We start from the raw sequence: 23595 nt of genomic DNA on the forward strand, positions 1-23595 counted from the left end.
AAAAAATTTAGCCAGGTGTGGTAGTGGATGGCTGTAATCTCAGCTACTCAGGAGGCTGAGGCAGAAAGATCGTGCCACTGCACTTCAGCCTGGGTGACAGAGCGAGACTCTATCTCAAAAAAGAAAAAAAAAAAAAGTGGAGTGATGAAGATACTCATGGTAAAAATAGGATGAGCTAGCATTCTAACCTGTAGAAAAGATTCTGGGACTGAAATTTATTAGGGAAAAATATAAAAATATACAAAAGTAGAGAGAGTGTAACGAACCATCCTGTACCCATTGTCCAGCCTCTGGAGTTACCAACTTACACCCAACCTTGTCTCATATATGCGCCAATCATTATCTCCCATCCTCCAACTGGATAATGATCCATCATATCACCTCATCCATACATATTTTGGTATATATCTCTAAAAGAAAAGGACTATTTGAGATAGGGTTTTGCTCTGTCTTCCAGGCTGAAGAATGCAGTGGCGTGATCATGGCTCACTGCAGCCTTGACCTGGACTCAAGTGATCCACCCACTTTGGCCTCCCCAAGTGCTGGGTTTACAGATGTGAGCCACCACGTGTAGTCTAATTTAAAAAAAATTTTTTAGAGCGAAGATCTCACTACATTGGCTGAGTTGATCTCAAACTCCTGGGCTCAAGTGATCCTCCCACCTTGGGCTCCCAAAGTGCTGGTATTACAGGCATAAGCCATGCTCAGTTGAAAAAAACTATTTTTTAAAAACACAACTCCATACAGCATTATCACACCTAAAAGAAATGACAGTAATTTTTCTTTCTTTATTTTTTTAAGAGAGGGTCGCCGGGTTGGGTGCTCAAGCCTGTAATCCCAGCACTTTGGGGAGCCGAGACGGTGCGGATCAACGATGGTTCAGGAGAATCAAGACCATCCTGGCTAACCGGTGAAACTCCTGTCTCTACTAAAAACTACAAAAATAACTAGCCGGGCGATGGTGGCGGGCGCCTGTTAGTCCAGCTCTCGGCGAGGCTGAGGCAGGGAGGGAATGGCGTGACTGGGAAGCTGAGCTTGCAGTGAGGCTGATCCTGTCCACTGCACTCCAGCCTGGGCAACAGAGCGAGAACCTCCGTCTCCAAAAAAAAAAAAAAAGAGGGGGTCTTGTCTGTCACCCAGTCTGGAGTACAGTGGTGTGATCATAGCTCACTGCAGCCTCCAACTCCTCGGCTCAAGCCATCCTCCTGCCCTAGCCTCCCAGTAGCTAGGACTATAGGCACATACCACCATGCTTTGCCAATTTTTTTTCCTTTAAATTTTTCGGTAGAGATGCGACCTCGCTGTGTTGCCCAGGCTGGTTTTGAAACTTCTGGGCTCAAGTGATCTTCCCATCTTGGCCTCCCAAAGTGCTAGGATGATAGGCGTGAGCCCCTGTGCTCAGCCAACAGTAATTCTTTAATACCCACAAATACATTTAAAATGCCCAGTCAGGGTTTTTATATTTCTATGATTGTCTCAGAAATTTTTTAAAAAATAGTTTGTTTGCTCAGCCAGGCTTAGTGGCTTACGCCTGTAATCCCAGCACTTTGGGAGGCTGAGGCAGGCAGATCACGAGGTCAGGAGTTCGAGACCAGCCTCTCCAACATCGTGAAACCTCGCCTGTACTAAAAATACAAAAATTAGCCGGGCATGGTAGTGCGCACCTGTAGTCCCAGTCACTCAGGAGGCTGAGGCAGGAGAATCGCTTGAACCCAGGAGGCGAAGGTTGTGGTGCGCCGAGATCACGCCACTGCCCTCCAGCCCGGGCATCAGAGCAAGACTCCCATCTCAAACAAAAAAAGTTGGTTTGCTCATATTGGGTTCCGAATAAGGGCCATACATTGCAATTGATGATGAGTTTTGAGTTTCTTTTAATGTATGTGTTCACTCTTTTAAGTTATAATTTCTGTGTTGAGGAAACCGGGTCATTTGTGCTGTTTTCCGCATTCTGGATTTTGCTGGTGGGATTCCCGTGTTACCATGCAGTGAATATGTGCTCTTCTGTCCCTTTCATTTCCTGTAGACTGGCAATTCGATCTGCAGGCTTGCTCAGGTGCAGTTTGTTTTTTGCCTCCTGATATTTCATAGCTGGCGTGTGTACTTCTATCAAGAGCACATAATGTTCAGGTGTCTCTCTTTTTGTGATGTTAGGAGCCATCGGTGTTTATTCCTTAGCTCCATTATTTCATTAGGGCTTGCAAAGTTGTGATATTCTTTTTTTTTTGAGATGGAGTCTTGCTTTGTCACTCAGGCCTAGAGTGCAGTGGTGCGATCTTGGTTCACTGCAATCTGCTTCCCAGGTTCAAGTGATTTTCCTGCCTCAGCCTCCCAAGTAGCTGGGACTACAGGCACCTGCCACCTTGCCTGGCTAATTTTTGTATTTTTAGTAGGGATGAGGGTTTCACCATGTTGGCCAGGTGGGTCTTGAACTCCTAACCTCAAGTGATCCGCCTGCCTCGGCCTTCCAAAGTGCTGGGATTACAGGCGTGAGTCCCTGTGCCTGGCCATGATTCTAGCACCTTATTCATTAATTAGCTAGAAAACTTTTATAAAGAAAAAAATTTTACCTTAACTACCAAGTTTCTCTCAGGTACAATTTGTACAAGAAAGGCAGGATAAATGCTTTAAATACCTAATTCATTTCCTTTGTTTACCAGTTTTCACAAAATGAATTGATTTCTTATGCTATCCAAGGTGATAGGGGTGTGTGTGCACGTCTTAGTGTGGTTATGTACCCGTGGATTTCAACGCCTGGTGTGTTTCAGCCGATTGCAGGTGTGATCCTTACCGATGCTCAAGTGATCCCCTTCTCTGGCTTGTAGGAGCCTCTTCTAACTGGCTCCTGCATTATTCCCACATGACCCGATAGTCTTTCATCACATCTTGTGTGCTGAGAAGACACAGTGCCCCACAACTGTCTCACAAGCTTTCTGCCCAGGTCTGGAATCAGCCATTTTCCCAAGAAAGTCTCATTCTTTTAGGAGGAAATATTACTTATCAACAAGATGCTAGGGTCGGCTTTATTTTTAATTTGCTCTAATAACACTGGTGGTGAAATAAAATTCAAGTTGGATTAAATTATGATAGCCAAGTGTGGATACATTTGTGTCACAAATTCAAATCTGAATATAAAAGATAAAAATATTGATTTAAAAGGTAACTCTTTGTGACTTATTTCAAGGTTTTAAAAATTGTTGAGTATTTGTCTTTGTGGATACTGAGAAGCCACATTTGAAGGGGATTGCACTGATTGTCTCTGACACTGGGTCGCTGCGTACCAGTCTCTTCTCAATTCGTAGCAGAGAAATCATATCATTGTAAGACTCTCATGGCAAGCAAATCAGTGGGGACTGTGGCTACTGGTTATGGTTTTGTTTCTAAGATTTGTGTTAAAATCTGAGACCACTGAACTATGAATATTTCCTGTTTTTTAGCATCTGAGATTCAAATGATGACACTTCCCCCAGGTCAGTTTGTGATTACAGACAGTGGTGTGGCAACTCCAGTTACTACTGGCCAGGTGAAGGCGGTTACTTCGGTAAGCAACCTGTGGTGCTATATAACTCTTGTCACCACTTATCTTTTAATGATTGGCTTACTCTGTTTTCTCACAGTAGTTGATGAATTCTTTGAAAGCTGGGTCTTGGGTCTTATCACTTTATCCTCAGTGCCCTATCCAGGAGACTAGGATATAGCAAATGCTCAATAAATATCTGTTCAATTAATAACTGTAATGGTCCTAGCTCCATCGCTGTGAGCCTTTTTTTTTTTTTTTTTTTGAGACAGAGTCTCGCTGTGTCGCCAGGCTGGAGTACAGTGGTGCAGTCTTGGCTCACCTGCAGCCTCCACCTCCTGGGTTCGAGTGATTCTCCTGCCTCAGTCTCCAGGGTGGCTGGGATTATAGGCATGCGCCACCCACCCAGCTAATTTTTGTATTTTTAGTAGAGATGGGGTTTCACCATGTTGGCCAGGATGATCTCCATCTCCTGACCTCATGATCCGCCCACCTCGGCCTCCCAAAGTGCTGGGATTATAGGCGTGAGCCACCGTGCCCGGCCCTTATGGGTGTTTTTATATGCTTCTTGGAAAGATTAAGTCCTCAAGACAATTGGCCCTCAACTGGGTTGGGAGAGAATAATATAATGAATCAATTATGGAGCTGTATTAAACATTTCACCCACCTGAAAGTGAAAAACATTGCCTTAAATTATCTAAGTTGGGCAGGTACAATGTTGATTGTGTCTCCTTCTGTTTTTATCTTCACTGGTTTGTTCTGGCCTGCCTCTTAAGTTATTAGAAGACAGAGTACATACATGGGAATTTAGAAAAATACTCTTGGCTGGGCTCAGTGGCTCATGCCTATAATCCCAACACTTTGGGAGGCCAAGGCAGGCAGATCACTTGAGGTCAGGAGTTCAAGACCAACTTGGTCAACATGGTAAAACCCTGCCTCTACTAAAATACAAAATTAGGTGGGTGTGGGGTGCATCCCTGTAATCCCAGCTACTTGGGAGGCTGAAGCATGAGAATCACTTGAACCTGGGAGGCGGAGGTTGCAGTGAGCTGAGATCATGCCACTGCACTCCAGCCTGGGCAACAGAGTGAGATTCTGTCTCAGAAAAGAAAAAAAAGAAGAATACTCCTGGGTGGATAAGTTCGGAGATCTTCTGTACAGCATGCTGGCTGTGTTCATAATGTATCGTATACTTGAAAACTGTTAGTATAGATAATGTTTTTTGCCATAAAATAAAATGGCAAGTGCTTGAGTTGATGGATATGTTAATCAGGTTGTTTTGTTTAATTATATCTTAAGAAAGCTAGAAGAAAAAAAAGGAAAAATGCTCTTCAATGGCTAGCAATATTGAGATATTACCAAGGGAAGATTTTCTTAAGAGGTTTCAGAGGGTAGCTAGCTAGTCTTGTGGTCTCAAAACCCTGATTTTTTTTCTTTCTTTCTTTCTTTTTAGTATACGGAGAGCTCACCTGTTTCTCAGCACACAAGGTCACATTAACTAGACTTAGGAGAGAGATGTAAATCCAGAGTGACACTATTAATTGTCAGTGAAAACAGTAACGAATGTAAAATGGGATAATCACACTGGCATGACCAGGACATTTTTTGTTCCCTGTACGACCCATTGACTTTGTTCTTTTTCTGGCCTGGAACTCATTTGAGAATGGTTTTAGCCAAGACTGTTTCTCTTCCCCTACCACAGTGTACATGCACACTAATTTAATGTACAGTTTTGGGGGTTTGTGCATTTTTTGCAGCCGACCTATGGACCCCCCAGGAGTCAATGGACCCTAGGTTGACAAACAGCCCCCTCCCCACATGGAAAAAACAATCATGATCACAACGTTGCCTGGTGGGGTGAACTCAGAACATCTGGCCCTAGTGGAATCAAATGGGTATTTGGCGATGGCTCTTTTCTGGGCAGTGCAGACAGGCTACTGCCTGAGAGTCTCTCTGTGACGTCTCTTTTCCTCTGTTCTGTAGCTGACCAACCCTCCTTCTGACTGACAGACACATTTCTTTAAAAATGTTAATGTAACAAAATAGCCAGCTACAGGTCTCTGAAGACGTTTTCATGATGAGGGGAAAAATAAGAAAACAAAGACAATGTGTAAGTTTTCATAAAGCTAAATTTATTCAGTGTAAGGGATTTCATTCTGAGATCCTGTTCTTCCTGTGCTCTTGAGTGTTAAAATCTCTATTTGATGGTAGCATGTTTTAAATGACCTTACTTGACAAAATAAAATTTGGGAACCATTTATTATTGTTATTATTCTGAGACAGAGGCTCGCTCTTGTTGCCCAGGCTAGAGTGCAATGGCACGATCTCGGCTCACTGCAACCTCTGCCTCCCGGGTTCAAGCAATTCTCCTGTCTCAGCCTCCCAAGTAGCTGGGATTATAGGCATACACCACCACGCCTAGCTAATTTTTTTTTTTTTTTGTATTTTTAGTAGAGACAGGGTTTCTTTATATTGGTCAGGCTGGTCTCGAACTCCCGACCTCAGGTGACCCGCCCACCTCGGCCTCCCAAGGTGCTGGGATTACAGGCGTGAGCCACCACGCCCGGCCTCCATTTATTATTTTTTTAAAATTTTGCTGGTCTTTTGAAATTCTGAACTCTGAGAACCATTGATCTTGACTACCTGTCTTCAGGGTCATTCTGCCTCTTCAAGGAGACTTTAACTATCTCTTCTTGGATCCATTCTGTATTAGTCTTAAGATCGAATGGACAGTCAACTGTCTTTTCTGAATGTGTAAATTCTTAGGAGCATTGCAACAGCACGTTTTCTTTGCCACGAGTGTTACCACCATGATGCAAATTACTGTACCTGAAGTTGTTCACTCTAGCATTTGGTGAAACAGCTAAGGTGCTCCTTTAAGGAGCTTACCTTTGTAGTCAATTATTGTGACTGATCCCCCCTCTCTAAAGAACCTAGGTAAAGCATCTCTCATAGGTGCCTATTTTGGGTCCCTTGTGACATTTCTTCGCATCTCTCTCCTTCCTTAGTAGCTTCATCCTCCCTTTAAGGCCCCAGGTTTTTAAACATCCTTTTCTTCTTCCTTAAGGGTCATTATGTGTTATCAGAAAGTCAACCAGAATTGGAGGAGAAGCAAACTTCCGCCCTCTCTGGTGGAGTCCAGGTCCAGCCACCTGCACACAGTGACTCCTTGGATCCCCAGACCACCAGCCAACAGCAGGCTACACAGTACATCATCACCACCACGACCAATGGGAACGGAAGCAGTGAAGTGCACATCACCAAACCATGACTTCCACCCTGGAGCTCGAATCCAGCACCCACCTCATGTCTGTTCTCATAAGTCTGAAAGCTCTGACACTTAGAGCTCTTTTGTAAGATTTATTATTCACTCAAGAGTCTGGAAACGACAGTTTTGTCTCTCATCCATCCACTGGGGTTTATTTTGCCAAGGTCATCTTTATCAAATTGACTCTTCAAACCCTTCGTTTTTTGCCACGGAACGGAGATCTTTCAGGGGAAAGTAGATTTCGAGATGGAGAGAATTTGCCTTGCTCTTGAGTTGGTCTTTTAACACACTGACAAGCCTTACTTTTCCTTTGTGGAAATATTAAGCGGTGTATTGTGTTCATACCAAAGGTGGAGACAGGATGTGCCAAGTCCATGGTTACTGGACTTCTTATTCCAAGCCGTGGCACCGGAGGAGAAGGGGCATTTTGTGGGTGTGTATTAGGTCTGAACTGCTTTATCTTGTTTTAGTTTTCAGTAATTTAACAAAGGGAGCTTGTTGAATAAGAAAATGAAAATGATGAAACAAAAGTTTTGACAGTGACGTTCTGAAGCAAAACTGTCATCTAAATTTTCTTGCTGATTTTTTTTTTAACTTCCCTATTTTAGAGAACTGTTGTTAGGCTGTTGGTAGTGCTTTCCAGAGATGCTGGTCCTCAGTGGATTAGGTCAGAAGCTCACGTTCTGATAGTTCTTCATTGTTTCACAAAGGTGGACTCCCTGAAAGAGAAAAGTCTGCTTGATGTCAGCAAAATCTGAACCCCTGCATTAACACTTTGCCTCCCATTCTCTGGTTGTGGTGGTGGTAAGAACGAGATATTGGTATCAAGAAAAATTACCAAAACTTGATAGAGAGAGAGAAGAGAGAGAATTGAAATTTTGTTCTGCCTTGCAGGATCCATTTATCATTCATTGGTAAAGGATATATTCCTTGACCAAGTGTACATTTAACTCTTGCTGACAGTGTTCAGTGTATTTTAGTACTTTTAACGCTGTCTTAAAATGAACATTCTTTAAAGTTGGATGGAAAGGTGGCATTTCTTATTTCTTAACACTTTTAACTTTAAACATATTGTAACTCATCTGGACCTTTTAATAAGATGATCAACTTCACACTTAGGGAAAAAATTAAAATGTGAGGAAAACTTATAATAAAGTAGTTATAAGGGATCTGGAAGAAATCCAGTCTTTATGAGTATACTATTAGTTGGGCATTACAAAATCAGTATATATTTTATCAACTTTCTGTGACATGCTAACACGTTTTTAGAATAATTATTGCATAGTAGAATTTATTACTCCAGAACAGAAAGACCTTACTTCATTTCAAATGAAGTTAATTAATTTACATTTCTGGGTAAAAACTGGTTCTATAAATTAAGTAGAGTAGCTTCTTTATGATAAAGACAGTTTCTGAAAAGTGAACAAGTCTGTTAAAAGAACTTTATTGATGGGTAGATTTCGCACTTGATTTCTGAGACCGTGTTCGTATCGCTATTCCCCAATGTTTGAGTGCTAAGAGAACTTGAGAAAGTTACTTCATAAATATACGGACACTGAAAATGGACTCTCTGTCTTTGGGAGAAAGATATTCAACAGGAAATATTGACCCTGCATTACAAAATACAGACTCGGGTTCCCTAAGTCCCACAGTGTAATGATTACAAATATCCCAGTGTCCTGTCCAGAAAGCCTTTCTAGGGGAAGAATAGTAGCATTTTCTAAAGGTCCAGTTTTAGCTTTGATAACTGAAATTTGGCCCTGTTATGTTCTTTTTAATTTGAACCATAAGGTATCTTCCCTCCCCTCAGGAATAACTTATTGGAAAACTGAAAAGAATCACTGAATGGAATGTTCATTTTATGGCAGTTATTTTAAGTTTTAAAATACACAGAGGAAAATGTTGTGGAAGGACCTCTTTGTTGCTTTCCCTTCTAAGTTTTCTTCTTCTTCTTTGGTCCTTATGTGAAATAAAGACTCTCAAACTGATTTGTATATTATCAGCCAGAGATGCGGATGGCAGTCGAGCCACGTCACGTGGCTTTCAGATCAGGTATTCTGCTCATTCATTCCAAGGTCATAGATTCTTAAAAGGACCTGAATTTCAAGAGGTGGCAAATGACGAGCCATCAGAAAACTAAATTTGGAAAACATGTATGTAGCCAGTGTGGATATTGTGGCCTCTCTCAAGACACATTGACACTGTAGACTTAATTCAGTGCAGTGTGAGTATTTTGGAGTAGGTTGGATGTAGATTTTGTTTTTATTGTTGATTTGTGCTGACAGAAATAGACATTTCATCATGTAAAATTCCTGTTTTTCTGGACAAACCTATTGTTTTGATCTTGTTTTCTGACTCGGAAGTATCCTTTCAAAAAACTCTTAAGATATCTAGGTCTAAAAAGCACTTCATGAGATGCTAAAGCTGACCCACTGGTTGAAAATGTTGACCCTATCCTATTATTTAAATGTGAACATTTATTGTACATTCAGTGAGTTATAGTGTTAATAGTCTTGTGCTATGCAGCAGGTGTAAAAATTAATAAATATATTTTTTAATAAGCCTGTTTGTATGTGTGAAGCCATAAGAGCTATTTTTTTTTTTCTTTTAAGAATTGCAACTTCTGGTTTCCAGCGTGGCATGTAGGAAGCATGGAAGTGGTCTCTCCATCCTAGCAATAAGTAAGAAGCTGAGCAAATGGAAAGATCAACATCTCTCCTGAGATCCGTCAGAAAGTTGAGCTCACAGGACAAACTGCCGTCCCCAAAATTGGAAAGACAAACAGGCAGATACAGAGAATCATAGCTTATAGAACAGAAACCCATGAGAAAAAGATCCATGAGCAGTAACCTCTATGAGAACCAGGGCCAGGTTAGGAAAATGTGAAGTCTATTTGATGAATTGCTGCAGGCTCAGCATGGAGAGATCTGAGAAGTTAAAAACTCCAGGGAACTCAGTCACTGGAGGGGGGTCAGGGGAGACCCACACTTTTATGAGTTGTATCCCCAGGAGCTTCACTAGGTTTTCACAGTGAAATTCGGAGAAAAATCCCCACATGTTTCCAGCAGAGGAAGGGGAGAAGGAACCATTTTGAAATACTCCAGAGCTTTCTGATCTTTCTATTGTAACAAGCACCTAACCTGCTGAAGTTATAGCAGAACCTCAGTCACCTGGAGGAAGGGAAACACCCAGACCCAGCTCATTCTAGCCATCGTCCCTCATCTAAGAGGGGATAAGCGCGTAGTGCTCGTGAAGGACACAGTCCAGAGGCACAGGATCACCAGAAGACTGAGTCCTCATTTAGGAATACAGAATGCTTCCCCCACCCCAACACCTTACCACCACATTGCTCAAGGCCTCCTTACAGAAATTCTCTCTATCTGGCACATCATGACCAGCTATCAAGAAAAACATTACAAGGCATACTAAGAGGCAAAAGACAAGTCTGAAGAAAGAGAGCAAACATCAGACCCAGATTTAGATATGGCCCAGACGCTGGAATTTGCAGACTGGGAATTTAAAACAACTGTGAACAGTATGAAAAGGGCTCTACTAGAGAAAGTAGACAACAAGCAATAACAAGCAAGCAATGTAAGGAGAGATGGAAATCCTAAGAATGAGCTAAAATGCTAGAGATAGAAAATGAAGAATAGCCTGGGCACGCAAGCTCACACCTGTAAACCCAGCACTTTGGGAGGCTGAAGTGGGTGGATCATTTGAGGTCAGGAGTTCAAGACCAGCCTGGCCAACATGGTGAAACCCTGCTTCTACTAAAAGTGCAAAAATTAGCCAGGCGTGGTGGTGGGCGCCTATAATCCCAGCTACTTGGGAGGCTGAAGTGAAAGAATCGCTTCAACCTGGGAGGTGGAGGTTGCAGTGAGCCGAGATTGCACCTCTGCACTCCAGCCTGGCGACAGAGCAAGACTCCACCTCAAAAAAAAAAAAAAAAAAAATCCTAAGAAAGAATCGCCGAGCTTGAGGATATCTCAATAGAAACCTCTATAACTGAAAGACAATATCCAAAAACTGTGAGATGATGTAAAAAAAGGTATAACTGTGCCTCATGGGAATACTAGAAGAAGCCAGAGAAAGGAACAGAAGAAATATTTGAAGCAATAATGATTGATAATTCCCCAAATCAATATGGAACATGAAACCCCAGATCCAGGAAGCTCAGAGGACATACAGGGTAAATGCAAAAAGTCCTTCAAAACCAAAACACAAATGAACAAAAAATAACTTTTCTTCTGAAACTGTGCACACAAGGAGAGAGTGGAATGAAATGTTTAAGTGTTGAGAGAAAAAAGCAGTGACTAACCTAGAATGCTGTACCCCATGAAATTATCCTCCAAAAGTAAAGGGGATTTGTTGCCAGTAGACCTGCCTTGAAGAGAATATTAAGAGAAGTTTTCAGAGAGAAGAAAATGATAAAAGTCAGAACCTCAGATCTACTTAAAGAAAGAGCATCAATATTACCTTTGTAACTGAAGGTAAAAGAAAATCTTGCTTTTCTTATTCTTCATTGATTTATTTTCTTTTACTTTTTTGAGACAGGGTTTCACTCTGTCGCCCAGGCTGGAGTGCAGTGGTGCAATCACAGCCCACAGCAGCCTTGATCTCCCTGGCTCAAGTGATTCTCCCACCTGAGTCTCCTGAGTAGCTGGGACTACAGGCACGTGCCACCACACCTGGCTAATTTTTTGTATTTATTTTAGTAGAAATGGGGTTTTGCCGTATTGCCCAGGCTGGTCTCGAATTCCTGGGCTCAAACGATCCACCCATTTCAGCCTCTTAAAGTGCTGGGAATACAGGCATGAGCCGTTGTGCCTGGCCTCTTCATTGATCTAACACATGACAGTTTGTTCAAAATAATAGCAATGATATATACTAATATATCTGTATATATATCCATATGTAAGTGAAATGAATGATGGCAATAATATAAGGGATGGTGGGGTGGGAGGGAGGAATTAGGATTATTTCGTTATAAGATACGCACACTATGGCCAGGTGTGGTGGTTCACACCTGTAATCCCAGCACTTTGGGAGGCCAAGGCAGGCAGATCACCTGAGGTCAGGAGTTTGAGACCAGCCTGACCAACATGGAGAAACCCGTCTCTACTAAAAATACAAAATCAGCTGGGCATGGTGGTGCATGCGTGTAACCCCAGCTATTCAGGAGGCTGAGGCAGGAGAATCTCTTGAACCCAGGAGGCGGAGGTTGTGGTGAGCTGAGATCATGCCCATTGCACTGCAGCCTGCGCAACAAGAGCAAAACTCTATCTCAAAGAAAGAAAAATAAAAAAGATACGCACACTGTCAATGAAGTGGGATAGTGTTATGTGAAAATGTACTTGAATTAATTGCAAACTCTAGAGCTACCACTAAAAAGTGAAAAAAAAAAAAAAAAAGCTGATATTCTAGGAAAGTTAGGAAAATAGAAAATAGAATCATATAAAATGTTCAGTTCGAACCACAAAAGAGTTCAGGTGTGGTGCCTCACACCTGTAATCCTAGCACTTTGGAAGGTTGAGGTGGGAGGATCACTTAAAGGCAGGAGTTCAAGACCAGCTCAGGCAACATAGTGAGACTGTCTGTAAAGAAAATGAAAATATATATTAGCAGGGCGTGGTGACATGTGCCTGTAATCCTAGCTACTTAGGAGGCTGAGGCAAGATGATCACTTGAGCCCCAGAGTTGAGGCTGCAGGGAGCTCTATTGTGCCACTGCACTCCAGCCTGGGTGACAGAGTGAGACCCCATCTCAAAACCAAGAGGCAGAAAAGGAGTGGAAGACGATATAGGAGCAAAGAACAAGGGAACACATAGAAAACAGGAACAAATATAGTCAGCATTAATCCAAATATAGTCAGTATTAACCCAAGTATATCAATAATCACTTTGAACATCAGTGTTCAAATGCACCGGTTAAAAGAGATCATCAGGCTGGATCAAGAAACAAGACCCAACTATACTTTGTCTATGAGAAAACCACTTTGAATATAATGACATGTAGGTTAAAAACAAATGGATGGAGAAAGATACACCATGCTAGCACTAATCAAAGAAGGTGGGAGTAGCTAGATTAATTTCAGACAGCAGACTTCAGACAAAGTTATCAGGGATAAAGTGGAGGCATTATATAATGATAAAGGGATCAGTTCTCTAAGAGAACATAAGAACCCTGAATGGGTAAGTGCTTAGCAACAGAGCATCGAAACATGTAAAGCAAAAACAGAAGTACAAGGAGAAACAGAGGGTCATTGGTCTCCAACTATAATGGTGGAATCATCTCTCAGAAATGTACAGATCGAGCAGGCAGAAAATCAGTAAGGACATGGTTATGCTCAACACAAAGATCAATGGGAAATAAGATCTATAGACTACTTCTTCTAATAATAGAGTGCATATTGTTATCAAGCATATGGAACACTAACCAGCATAGGACACATTCTGGGGCATAAAATACACTTAACAAACTTAAAAGAACACATACAATGTCTGCTCTTATACCACAATGGTATTAAACTAGAAATAAAAAAGACAGCTGTAAATTTTCAAAATACTTGCTGATTAAAGACACTTCTTTGTAACACATGAACCAAAAAAGACATCTCACATTAAAAAATATTGTGGGCCAGGCACAGTGGCTCATACTTCTTATCCCAGCACTCTTAAGTGGCTGAGGCAAGAGGATCATTTGAGACCAGCATGGGCAACATAGTGAGACCCCATTTCTACAAAAAATAATTTTTAAAAATTAGCTGAGCACAGTGGTCCCAGCTACTTGGGAGGCTGAGGTGGGAAGACTGCTTGAGCCTGGGAGGTCAAGGTTGCAGTGAGCTGTGATTGTGCCACTGTACTCCAGGCTGGGTGACAGAGTGAGACTTTGCCTCCAGAATTTTTGTTTTAAACTAAATAAGAATGAAACATAAAAATGTTTGGGATGTTGTACTGAGAGGGAAATTTTATTATTGAATGCATATGGTAGAAAATAATGATCTAGGCCAGGCGCGGTGGCTCACGCCTGTAATCCCAGCACTTTGGGAGGCCGAGGCGGGCGGATCATGAGGTCAGGCGATGGAGACCATCCTGGCTAACATGGTGAAACCCCGTCTCTACTAAAATACAAAAAATTAGCCGGGTGCGGTGGCGGGCGCCTGTAGTCCCAGCTACTCGAGAGGCTGAGGCAGGAGAATGACGTGAACCTGGGAGGCGGAGCTTGCAGTGAGCCGAGATGGCGTCACTGCACTCCAGCCTGGGCGACTGAGCGAGACTCCATCTCAATAAATAAATAAATAAATAAATAAACAAACAAACAAAATAATGATCTAAAATCAATCATCTGAAGTTCCACCTTAGGAAACTAGAAAAAGAACAAATGCAAAATAAATATAAGAAATAAAAATTAGAGCAGAAATCAATGAAATTGAAAACAGGAAATCAATAAAGAAAATTAATGAAACAAAAATCTGCTTCTTTGAGAAGATCAATAAAATTGATGTATCCAGCCATGCTAAGAAAAAAGACTGAAATTACTAATATCAGTAATATATAGGCCAGGCACAGTGGCTCACCCCTGTAATCCTAGCACTTTGGGAGGCTGAGGCAGGTGGATCACCTGAGGTCAGGAGTTTGAGACCAGATTAGCCAACATAGTGAAACCCTGTCTCTACTAAAAATGCAAAAATAAGCCAGATGTGGTGGCGGGTGCCTGTAATCCCAGCTACTCGGGAGGGTGAGGCAGGAGAATTGCTTGAACCTGAGAGGCAGAAGTTGTAGTGAGCCGAGATTGTGCCACTGCACTCCAGCCTGGGGGACAGAGTGAGACTTCATCTCAAAAAAGAAAAAAATATATATATTAGGGGACTTCACTACAGATCCCATGGACATGAAAAGGCTAATAAAGGAATACTATTCGAACTGTATGCATGCAAATTTGACAACCTAGATGAAATGGACCAATTTCTTAAAAGATGTAGTCTGCCAAAACTCATAGAAGAGAAATAAACAATTGAACAGGCATATATATATGTATTTCATATATATACATATATACACATGTACATATACACATATATACATATACACATATACATATATACACATATATACATATATACACACATGTATTTCATATATATATGAAATAAATTGAATCAATAATTAACCTTTCAAAACACAAAGTACCAGGCCAGATGTGTTCACTGGTGAATTCTACCAAACACTTAAAGAAGAAATTATACCAATTATCTCCAATCTTTTTCGTAAGATAGAAGCAAAGAGAATACATCTTTTAAAAGTTTTAGTTTATTCATCTTGTGAAAAATCCCCAGTGGCTGCAGATGGCATCACTGCAGCACCTTTACTCCTTCGGCTTTTTGCCAGCACCAACATTGGCCTTTGCAATTCCCCTAACTTCCTTCACTCTGTTCTTGTGTTCCTTTCATTGCTTTCTCGAGGTCTTTTCCTTCTCATACAGGCCATGTCTTGCAAGTCTATGTTTGAGTTCATTTTTCTTTGCATAATCCAAGGAATCATAAAGCATGCCAAAGCCAGTTGTCTTGCCACCACCAAAATGAATTCGGAATCCAAATACAGAGATGACATCTGGTGTGGTCTTGCACATTTTGGCTAGTTTCTCCCGAATTTCTGTCTTAGGCGCTGTTGCCTTCCTGGGGTGAAGGATATCAATGAGCATTTGTTTCCTCTGTAGTAGTCGGTTGGTCATGAACTTTCTAGTTTGAGCAGTTACTGTGTCGTTCATGATGGCGGTCTATCCTCAGACAGCCAGGGAGGAAAAGAGGATCTTAACTCATTCTGTGAGGGCAGCATCACCCTAATACTAAAATCGGACAAAGACATTACAAGAAAAAATACAGACCTATATAGCTCAAGAACACTGATGCAAAAGCCCTCAGCAATGTATAAAAACAATTATACACCGGCTGGGCGCGGTGGCTCAAGCCTGTAATCCCAGCACTTTGGGAGGCCGAGACGGGCGGATCACGAGGTCAGGAGATTGAGACCATCCTGGCTAACACAGTGAAACCCCGTCTCTACTAAAATACAAAACTAGCCGGGCGAGGTGGCGGGCGCCTGTAGTCCCAGCTACTCGGGAGGCTGAGGCAGGAGAATGGCGTAAACCCAGGAGGCGGAGCTTGCAGTGAGCTGAGATCTGGCCACTGCACTCCAGCCTGGGAGACAGAGTGAGACTCCGCCTCAAAAAAAAAAAAACAAAAAAACAAAAAAACAATTATACACCACAACCATGTGGGATTTATCCCAGGTATGCAAGGCTGGTTCAACATTTGAAAACAATTTAATGTAAAACATCATACAAACAGGCTAAGAATACCTCATGATCATATCAATGGACACAGAAAAACATTTGACAAAACTCTGAAACCCACCTATGATAAAAACTCTTAAACTAGTAATAGAAGGGCACTTTTCTACTTGATAAAGAAGATCCACAAAACCCTACAACAAACATCATACTTAATGGTGAGAAATTCAAAGCTTTCCTGCTAATATCAGGAACCAGGCAAAGATGTTCCTTCTCACCACTGCTTTTTACCATAGTACTGGTAGTCCTAGCTAATGCAATGAGACACACAAAAAAAATACACAGGCATACAGATTGGCAAGAAAAAATAAAACTGTCTCTGTTCACAGGTGACAAAAATCCAAAAGATTTAAAAATAAAAAAACTGAACTAATAAGCAATTATAGCAAGGTTGCAGGGTGTAAGGTTAATTTAATTTTTTGAGACAGAGTCTTGTTCTGTTGCCCAGGCTGGAATGCAATAGTGTGATCTTGGCTCACAGAAAGCTCTGCCTCCTGGATTCAAGTAATTCTCCTACCTCAGCCTCCCAAGTAACTGCGATTACAGGCCCCGCCACCATGCCTGGCTAATTTTTGTATTTTTAGTAAAGACAGGGTTTCACCATGTTAGCCACGCTGGTCTTGAACTCCTGACCTCCAGTGACCCACCCGCCTTGGCCTCCCAACGTGCTGGGATTACAGGTGTGAGCCACCACGCCCGGCCAAGAATAAAAAAAAAATCCTGGAACTAATAGGCAATTATAGCAAGGTTGCAGGGTACAAAGTTAATTTTAAGAAGTCAATCACATTCCATATACCAGCAATGGACAAGTGGAAATTGAAAGGAAAGACACGATACCATTCACATTAGCACACCCAAAAATGAAATACTTAGGTATACATCTAACAAAATATGCACAATATCTATATGGTGAAAACTACAAATCTGTTGAAAGAAATCAATGAAGAACTAAATAAATGAAAGTATTCATGGATAAGAGGACTTAATATTGTCCGGATGTCAGGTTTTCCCAATTTAATCTACAGATTCAATGTAATCCCAATCAAAATCCCAGCAAGTTACTTAGTGGATATCAACAGACTGACTTTAGAGTTTATATGGAGAGGCAAAAGACCCTAAATAGCCAACACATTATTAAAGGAGAACAACAAAGTTGGAAGACCGCAGTGCCGGACTTCAAGACTTAATATAAAGCTACAGTAATCAAGACAATGTGGTACTGGTGAAAGACAAGTGGAACAATGCAAGAGTATAGAGAGCCCAGTAGCGGACCCAGATGAATACAGTCAAGTGATTTTTGACAAAGGAGGAAAGGCAATGTAGAAACGATAGTCTTTTCAAGAAGAGGAAATGGTGCTGGAGGCCAGGCGTAGTGGCTCATGCCTGTGATCCCAGCACTTTGGGAGGTCAAGGTGGGTAGATTACTGGAGTCCAGGAGTTTGCAATCAGCTTGGGCCATGTGGCAAAACCCCATCTCTACAAAACAAACAAAAAAACACCTCAAAATTAGCTGTGCATGGTGGCGCATGCCTATAGTCCCAGCTACCTGGAAGGTGGAGGCAGGAGGATTGCTTCAGCAGCCTGGGAGGCAGAGGGTGCAGTGAGCTGAGCTGAGATCACACCACTGCACTGCAGCCCTGGTGACAGAGTAAGATCCTGTCTCAAAAAAAAAAAAAAAAAAAAAAAAAAAAGTGCTGGAACATATGGGGATCCACACGCAAAAAAAATGAATCTAGACCTGGACCTTACACTCTTCACAAAAAGTAACTCAAAATGGATTATAGGCCTAAATGTAAAATGCAAAACTATAAAACTAGCAGATAACATAACATGGGAGGCAACCTAGATGACTTTGGGTCTTGTGATGACTTTTTAGATATAACACCAAAGGCACGAAGAAATAATTGGTAGCCTGGAATTCATTAAACTTTAAAATTTCTGCCCTGAGAGAGACTGGAGAATGGAAAGATAAGCCACAGACTGGGAGAAAATACTTGTAAAAGACATACCTGATAAAGGACTGTTATCTAAAATATACAAAGAACAATGAAAACTCAACAATAAGAAAACTAAAAAATGGGCCAAAGTCCTTAAGAGACATCTCAGTAAAAAATACATAAAGATGGTAAAGAAGTATGTGAAAGAGGCTCTACATCAGGGAAATGCAAATTAAAACAACATGAGGCCAGGTGCAGTGGCTCATGCCTGTAATCCCAGCACTTTGGGAGGGTGGGGTGGGTGGATTGCTTGAGCCCAGGAGTTAGGGACCAGCCTGGGCAACATGGCGAAACCCCGTCTCTACAAAAAATAAAAATTAAAAACAAAAAAGAATACGAGACACCACTATGGAGCTATTGGAATGGGCAAAATTCAGAATACTGACAATACCAAGTGCCAGTGAGAATGAGAAGCAACAGGAACTCTCATTCACTGCTGGTGTGAATGCAAAATGGTATAGCTGCTTTGGAAGGTAATTTGGCAATTGGCTTGATTCATAATTGCCAAAACCTGGAAACAATGAAGACGTCCTTCACTAAGCGAATAGATAAAACTGTGGCATATCTATTGGACTACCACAATGGAATGGGATATTATTCAGCACTAAAAAGAAATAGGAGCTATCAAGTCATGAAAAGACATGGAGAAAACTTCAATGCCTGTTACTACGAGAAAGAAGCCAATCTGAAACGGCTACATACTATGTAATTCCAACTAGATGACATTCTGGAAAAAGGCAAAACTATGGAGACAAAAAGATCAGCGGTTGCCAGGGATAGAGGAGAAGGAGAGATGAATATGCAGAGCACAGATGATTTTTAAGACAGAGAAATTACTCTGCATTATACTGTGATGGTGGGTAATGATGTATCAATGTAGGTTCATCAGTTCTTTTGTTTGTTTGAAACGGAGTCTCACTCTGTCGCCAGGCTGGAGTGCAATGGCGTAATCTCGGCTCACTGCAACCTCTGCCTCCCAGGTTCAAGCAATTCTCCTGCCTCAGCCTCCCGAGTAGCTAGGACTAATAGGCGCCCGCCACCACACCCAGCTAATTTTTGTATTTTTAGTAGAGACGGGGTTTCACCATGTTGGCCAGGATGGTCTCGATCTCCTGACCTCGGGATCCACCCGCCTCGGCCTCCCAAAGTGTTGGGATTACAGGCGTGAGCCACCAGGCTGGGCAGGGTTCATCAGTTCTAAGAAATGTACCACTCTGGTAGGGGATGTTGATTAAAAGGAAGGCGATGCATGTGGGGAGGTGGGGCGGGGAGTATTTGGAAAATCTCTGATCTTTCTGCTCAATTTTGTTGTTAACTTTTAACTGCTCTAAAAAACAAAGTCAATCAAAAATTATAGTTTACATTGTTTTTATTCTTTTTCTCTTTCTGGTCTTGTCACAATCGCAACGTAAGGGAAATATCGGTGACAACTATGGAGTGATATTCCACTGCCATTTATACTTGATCGTTTCTAATTCAAGAGCCTCTCAACAGTGTAACAGGAACTTAGGGCATTTGTGGAGCCAGTAGAGGAACAGAGATTGGGTGGTTTGGAAACCATTCTTTTCCAGGAAAGGAAGAACATTAGCTCGGCCGGCCGGCTTCTCTGGTTCCATCCACAAGGAGAACTGAGGATGGTCTCTGCGCCACTGCTGGGAGTACCTGGAATAAGTAGTGTGAAGCCGTACTAAGCAAAACCCAGTGAATAAGAGGAAAGGGTCCTTGATATCTAACAAGAGGAACATGATGGAGTTTAACTTAAAATGTGATCCTTCGATGTGTTTACTTTCTTTCTGGACATCGAGGGCCCGGGGACGGGAAGGAGGAATGAAGGAACTCAGAGGCACAGGCTGAGGTCGCGTTCTACTCATGTCCTCAACTGTAAAATAGGCACTAATAGTGCATCGCTCACAGGGCTGCAGCGCAAAGACGGTGGGTAAGAAGTGCTTAGCATAGGGCCTGGGGCAGGGTATGCTCTCTGCAAACGTCAGCTAAAAGACGTGCCTTCGCTCATGAGCTATGGAACTTTGATTCGCGGTCAGACAAACACAGGCACTGTCTGGGGCCTCTGGAAGCTCCTACATCAGGTGAGACGCGCAAGCGGGCTGGAACCTGCATTCCCGGGCACAGCCGCGCGCAGGCACCTTCGCCGACCGTCGTGTCAGTCGCCCCGCTTCAGGCCCCGCCCGCTGTGACCCCGCCCCGGCACCCTCCAGGCCCCGCCCCGCGCTGCCCCGCCCCTTCCGCCGCTCAGGCCCAGAGCGTGCGCGCACTCAGACTCCTTGCGGGAGCGAGCGCGTCCGGGAGCCCGCGGCCGGAGAAGGGCTGCGGGTTAGGGGACCGGCGCCTGCGGTTCAGGTGAGGGCGGGCAAGGGGCGGCGAAAGGGTTAAAGTGTCGCAGGGGAGTGGTGGGAGCAGGAGCAGGCGGCTGGGTCCGCGAGGTCGCTGCCCCTGTGGGCGTGGGGAGCCGGAGCGGGGCGTGGGGAGCGGTGCGACGCGTGAGGCTGGGGGTTAGGGTTAGGCACGCGTGGGGGAGGGGCGGGGCCGAGTCGTGCAGGTCTGAGGATTGGACCCCGGCCTTGGGCCAGCCGGGCTGGCACCGGAGCGGGATTTGCTGCGGAGTTGACGGGTTTGGAGCCGGCTGTTGCTCCGGAAGGACCCGAGGGTTTAGCTTCTGCATTGGGGAGGGTCCAGCGGGGAAAGTTAGACCAGGTGCTGAGGAAAAGCCAGTGATGAAAGGCCGACAGGCCTTCCTGGTCTAGTGAAGAGGTTCAGAACGCACCAAGACCTGGAAATCCTGGGCTTCCGGGGTCCAACTCCCTGGCAGCTGCCTGCTTTTGGTATTTTGAGATTCTGTTCAGAATAGTGGCAGTGCAAAGGTTGTCACTGGACTAGATAAAATTTAGCTGGACATGCACCGTCTTTGAAGAAACTTGTGAGCAAGTTGTATAGAGATAGACCTCCCAAGAGGCAGGTAGGACACTGACTTTGCAGCTGATAGTCTGTTCTATGCCAGTTCTGTTTTATTCTGAGCATCAGGTTGCTTCTGCAATTTTTTTTTTCTATTTTGAAGTTTCGTTAAACTCAGATACTATGTGCCGTCTCACCCGCTTCACTTATTTAGGCACAGGCATGGTCAGGATGTCATTTCACCATGTGCTGAAGGGGCAATGATGGGGCAGAGTTGCTTGGGGACCACCCACCTGCCTTGACCCAACACTGAAGTTTTTGCTGTATCTTTACATGGATCTGAAATCTCTTCAAGGGAACTTGAAATAATTTAGTGGAACGTGCTTCACTTTACATGTAGTTATTATAGATCTGTTGTCATTTGAGAATTTTGGGAAAGAAAAGTACCTGTATTATGTAATTCACACTGTCACTCATCTGGAGATTATTCATTGCAGGATTTCAGCGTTGGAAATAACGGGAGGGAGGACCCGGACCAGCTTCCCTTCATCAAATAAGGAAATTGACACCTAGCTTGGTAAGATTTGTGGAATGTTACTGGCAGACCTTGGCTGGAATTCTGGTGTTTTGACTGTTAACATCCTTTTTTCTTTTCATTTTAGTGTGTTTTTTAGCCCACTTCGTAGAAGTAGGAGCTGGAAAGGATGGATTGAGTGAATGTTAGCAGAGTGATTGAGTTGAAGCTCCCTGTGGTCCTGTTAGCATTGTGCAGTCCTGTGCTGTCAACTTGACACCTAATCCCAGCCGTCAGTCCAAAATGTTGTAATATGTAGTTTTCTAAAGGTGTTCAGCAGTGTTCAGTTATTACAGGAAGGAGAAAAGTAGCATTAATTTACATGATTATACGGATCAGATGGACTACCTAAAGGCAGATTGGCCGTTGACTTTACTGGTTGTTATGGTCAGGTGTGTGGAACCTCAGGCATTTATGTGGACTAATAAAGTCATATCAGTAAGCTTCCTTTTCGTTATTTAAATATTGTGAGGTTATACAAGAGGTGTTGTGTGTAGCATTAAGCACATGGGTTTGCAGGCAGGCGGACCTGAATTTCAGTACTGCCTCTGGGGTTGGGCACGTTACTGACCTACTCTGATTTTCCGTTTTAATTCTGCTGTAAAAACCCATGACCCTGCTTCGCACAGTTGTAGGAATTAAACGAGATCTGTGAAAGGCCTGGCGTTTGATGGGCCCTCATAGCGTGACCGTTAGCATTTGCGTTTTACTAGTGTAGGTTGATTCTCAGCAAATTTTCTTCTGTGAAAGCACAACAAATAAAGAAAGAAAGAAATATTCTTTCTTTTTCTTTTTTTTCTTTTTGAGACAGGGTCTCTGTTGCCCAGGCTGGAGTGTGGTCACGGCTCATTGCGCCCTCTCCCTCTCATGTTCAAGCGATCTTCCCACCTCAGCCTCCCGAGTAGCTGGGACTACAGACGTGTGCCCCCACGCCTGGCTGATTTATTTTTGTTTTTTGTAGAGAAGGGGTTTTGCCGTGTTCCCTAGGCTGGTCTCAAACTCCTGGACGCAAGGGGACTGCCCGCCTCAACCTCCCAAAGTACTGGGACTGTAGGTGTGAGTTACTGCACCCAGCCAACAACAAAGAATTAATTGCTAAAAAACAGTTGTTAAAGAATTACATTGTGGGAGAGTGATTATTGGTCTGGGAAGTGTAAATTATAGATTGTGATCTGTTTATCATTTAATCTCAGTCTCATTTTACTCATCTGTAAGTGAAGGCATATGAAATGTATGAATTTAGGAGTTACTGTAGGAGCATTCTGAGAAAAGAACTCTTCCAGATAAAACTTGAAAATTCCAGTGAGAATGCTGTGGTGAAAGGGAGGGAGAAGAGCTGTTTAGCTGTAATTAGGGTGCAAGGATAAGGTGTAAGAACTGGCTGGAGGCTGAATGTTTTTCTGGAGGAATGTTAGCATCAGCTAGATCCCTGGAATTTCTGCCTTTCTGTCTCAAGATGCATGTCTTTGTCCAGAGTACCTGTGGAGAAGTAACAATGGATTCCTTAGACCATATGCTGACAGATCCTCTGGAACTTGGTCCGTGTGGAGATGGCCATGGCACACGCATCATGGAGGATTGCCTCCTGGGAGGCACCAGAGTTAGTCTGCCTGAGGACCTTCTGGAGGATGTGAGTAGTAACATGGTTGCGACCTTTTCCTCTCTGTCAGCTTCCTTGTAACAGTTATGGGAAACCTTTTCCACTCTACATTTCCAGTCTTTTGTGCTCCCTTTTGTTCATTTTCTACATTGCAGGCAGCCTGATCTCTTATCTTTTTTTAAAGTTTAGAGTCTATTTAATATCTGATTAAGGAAGAAAACAAGCTGCATTCTGTATCTTTAATAATATGTCAAAATAACTTGATAACGTGATATAAGCTCTATTTTTAACAAGATAATTTTCATCCATTAAAAAAGGTTGTATATTTTAACCATGGAATACTACTCAGCCATAAAAAGGAATGAAATAATGGCATTTGCAGCA

At 42.8% G+C, this 23595-nt stretch overlaps 2 protein-coding genes and 1 pseudogene across 9 annotated transcripts in view; 2 read left to right on the forward strand and 1 right to left on the reverse strand.

Moving 5' to 3' along the window:
* The window catches only part of PRDM10 (PR/SET domain 10), a 109386-nt gene extending 100015 nt beyond the window's left edge, over positions 1–9371 (forward strand). For 6 of the 8 annotated variants that reach the window (XM_017871165.1, XM_017871164.1, XM_017871166.1 and 3 more), the window contains 2 exons: positions 3435–3538; positions 6582–9364. In XM_017871165.1, coding sequence (XP_017726654.1) covers positions 3435–3538; positions 6582–6785 — 308 coding nt within the window. In that variant the 3' untranslated portion in view covers positions 6786–9364. Of the gene's footprint in view, positions 1–3434; positions 3539–6581 lie in introns of all 8 variants that reach the window. The other 2 variants (XM_017871162.1, XM_017871168.1) reach the window with 2 other exon arrangements.
* A 5856-nt stretch (positions 9372–15227) lies between these two features.
* Positions 15228–15548, reverse strand: LOC108529081 (40S ribosomal protein S24 pseudogene; annotated as a pseudogene).
* A 4853-nt stretch (positions 15549–20401) lies between these two features.
* The window catches only part of NFRKB (nuclear factor related to kappaB binding protein), a 34206-nt gene continuing 31012 nt past the window's right edge, over positions 20402–23595 (forward strand). Inside the window, 3 exon segments of the mRNA XM_017871161.1 lie at positions 20402–20485; positions 21535–21614; positions 23068–23241. Of these exon segments, the coding sequence (XP_017726650.1) occupies positions 23068–23241 (174 nt within the window). The 5' untranslated portion in view covers positions 20402–20485; positions 21535–21614.

Source organism: Rhinopithecus bieti, unplaced genomic scaffold (assembly GCF_001698545.2).
Source record: "Rhinopithecus bieti isolate Rb0 unplaced genomic scaffold, ASM169854v2 scaffold_5750, whole genome shotgun sequence".
Classification (NCBI taxonomy): Eukaryota; Metazoa; Chordata; class Mammalia; order Primates; family Cercopithecidae; genus Rhinopithecus; species Rhinopithecus bieti.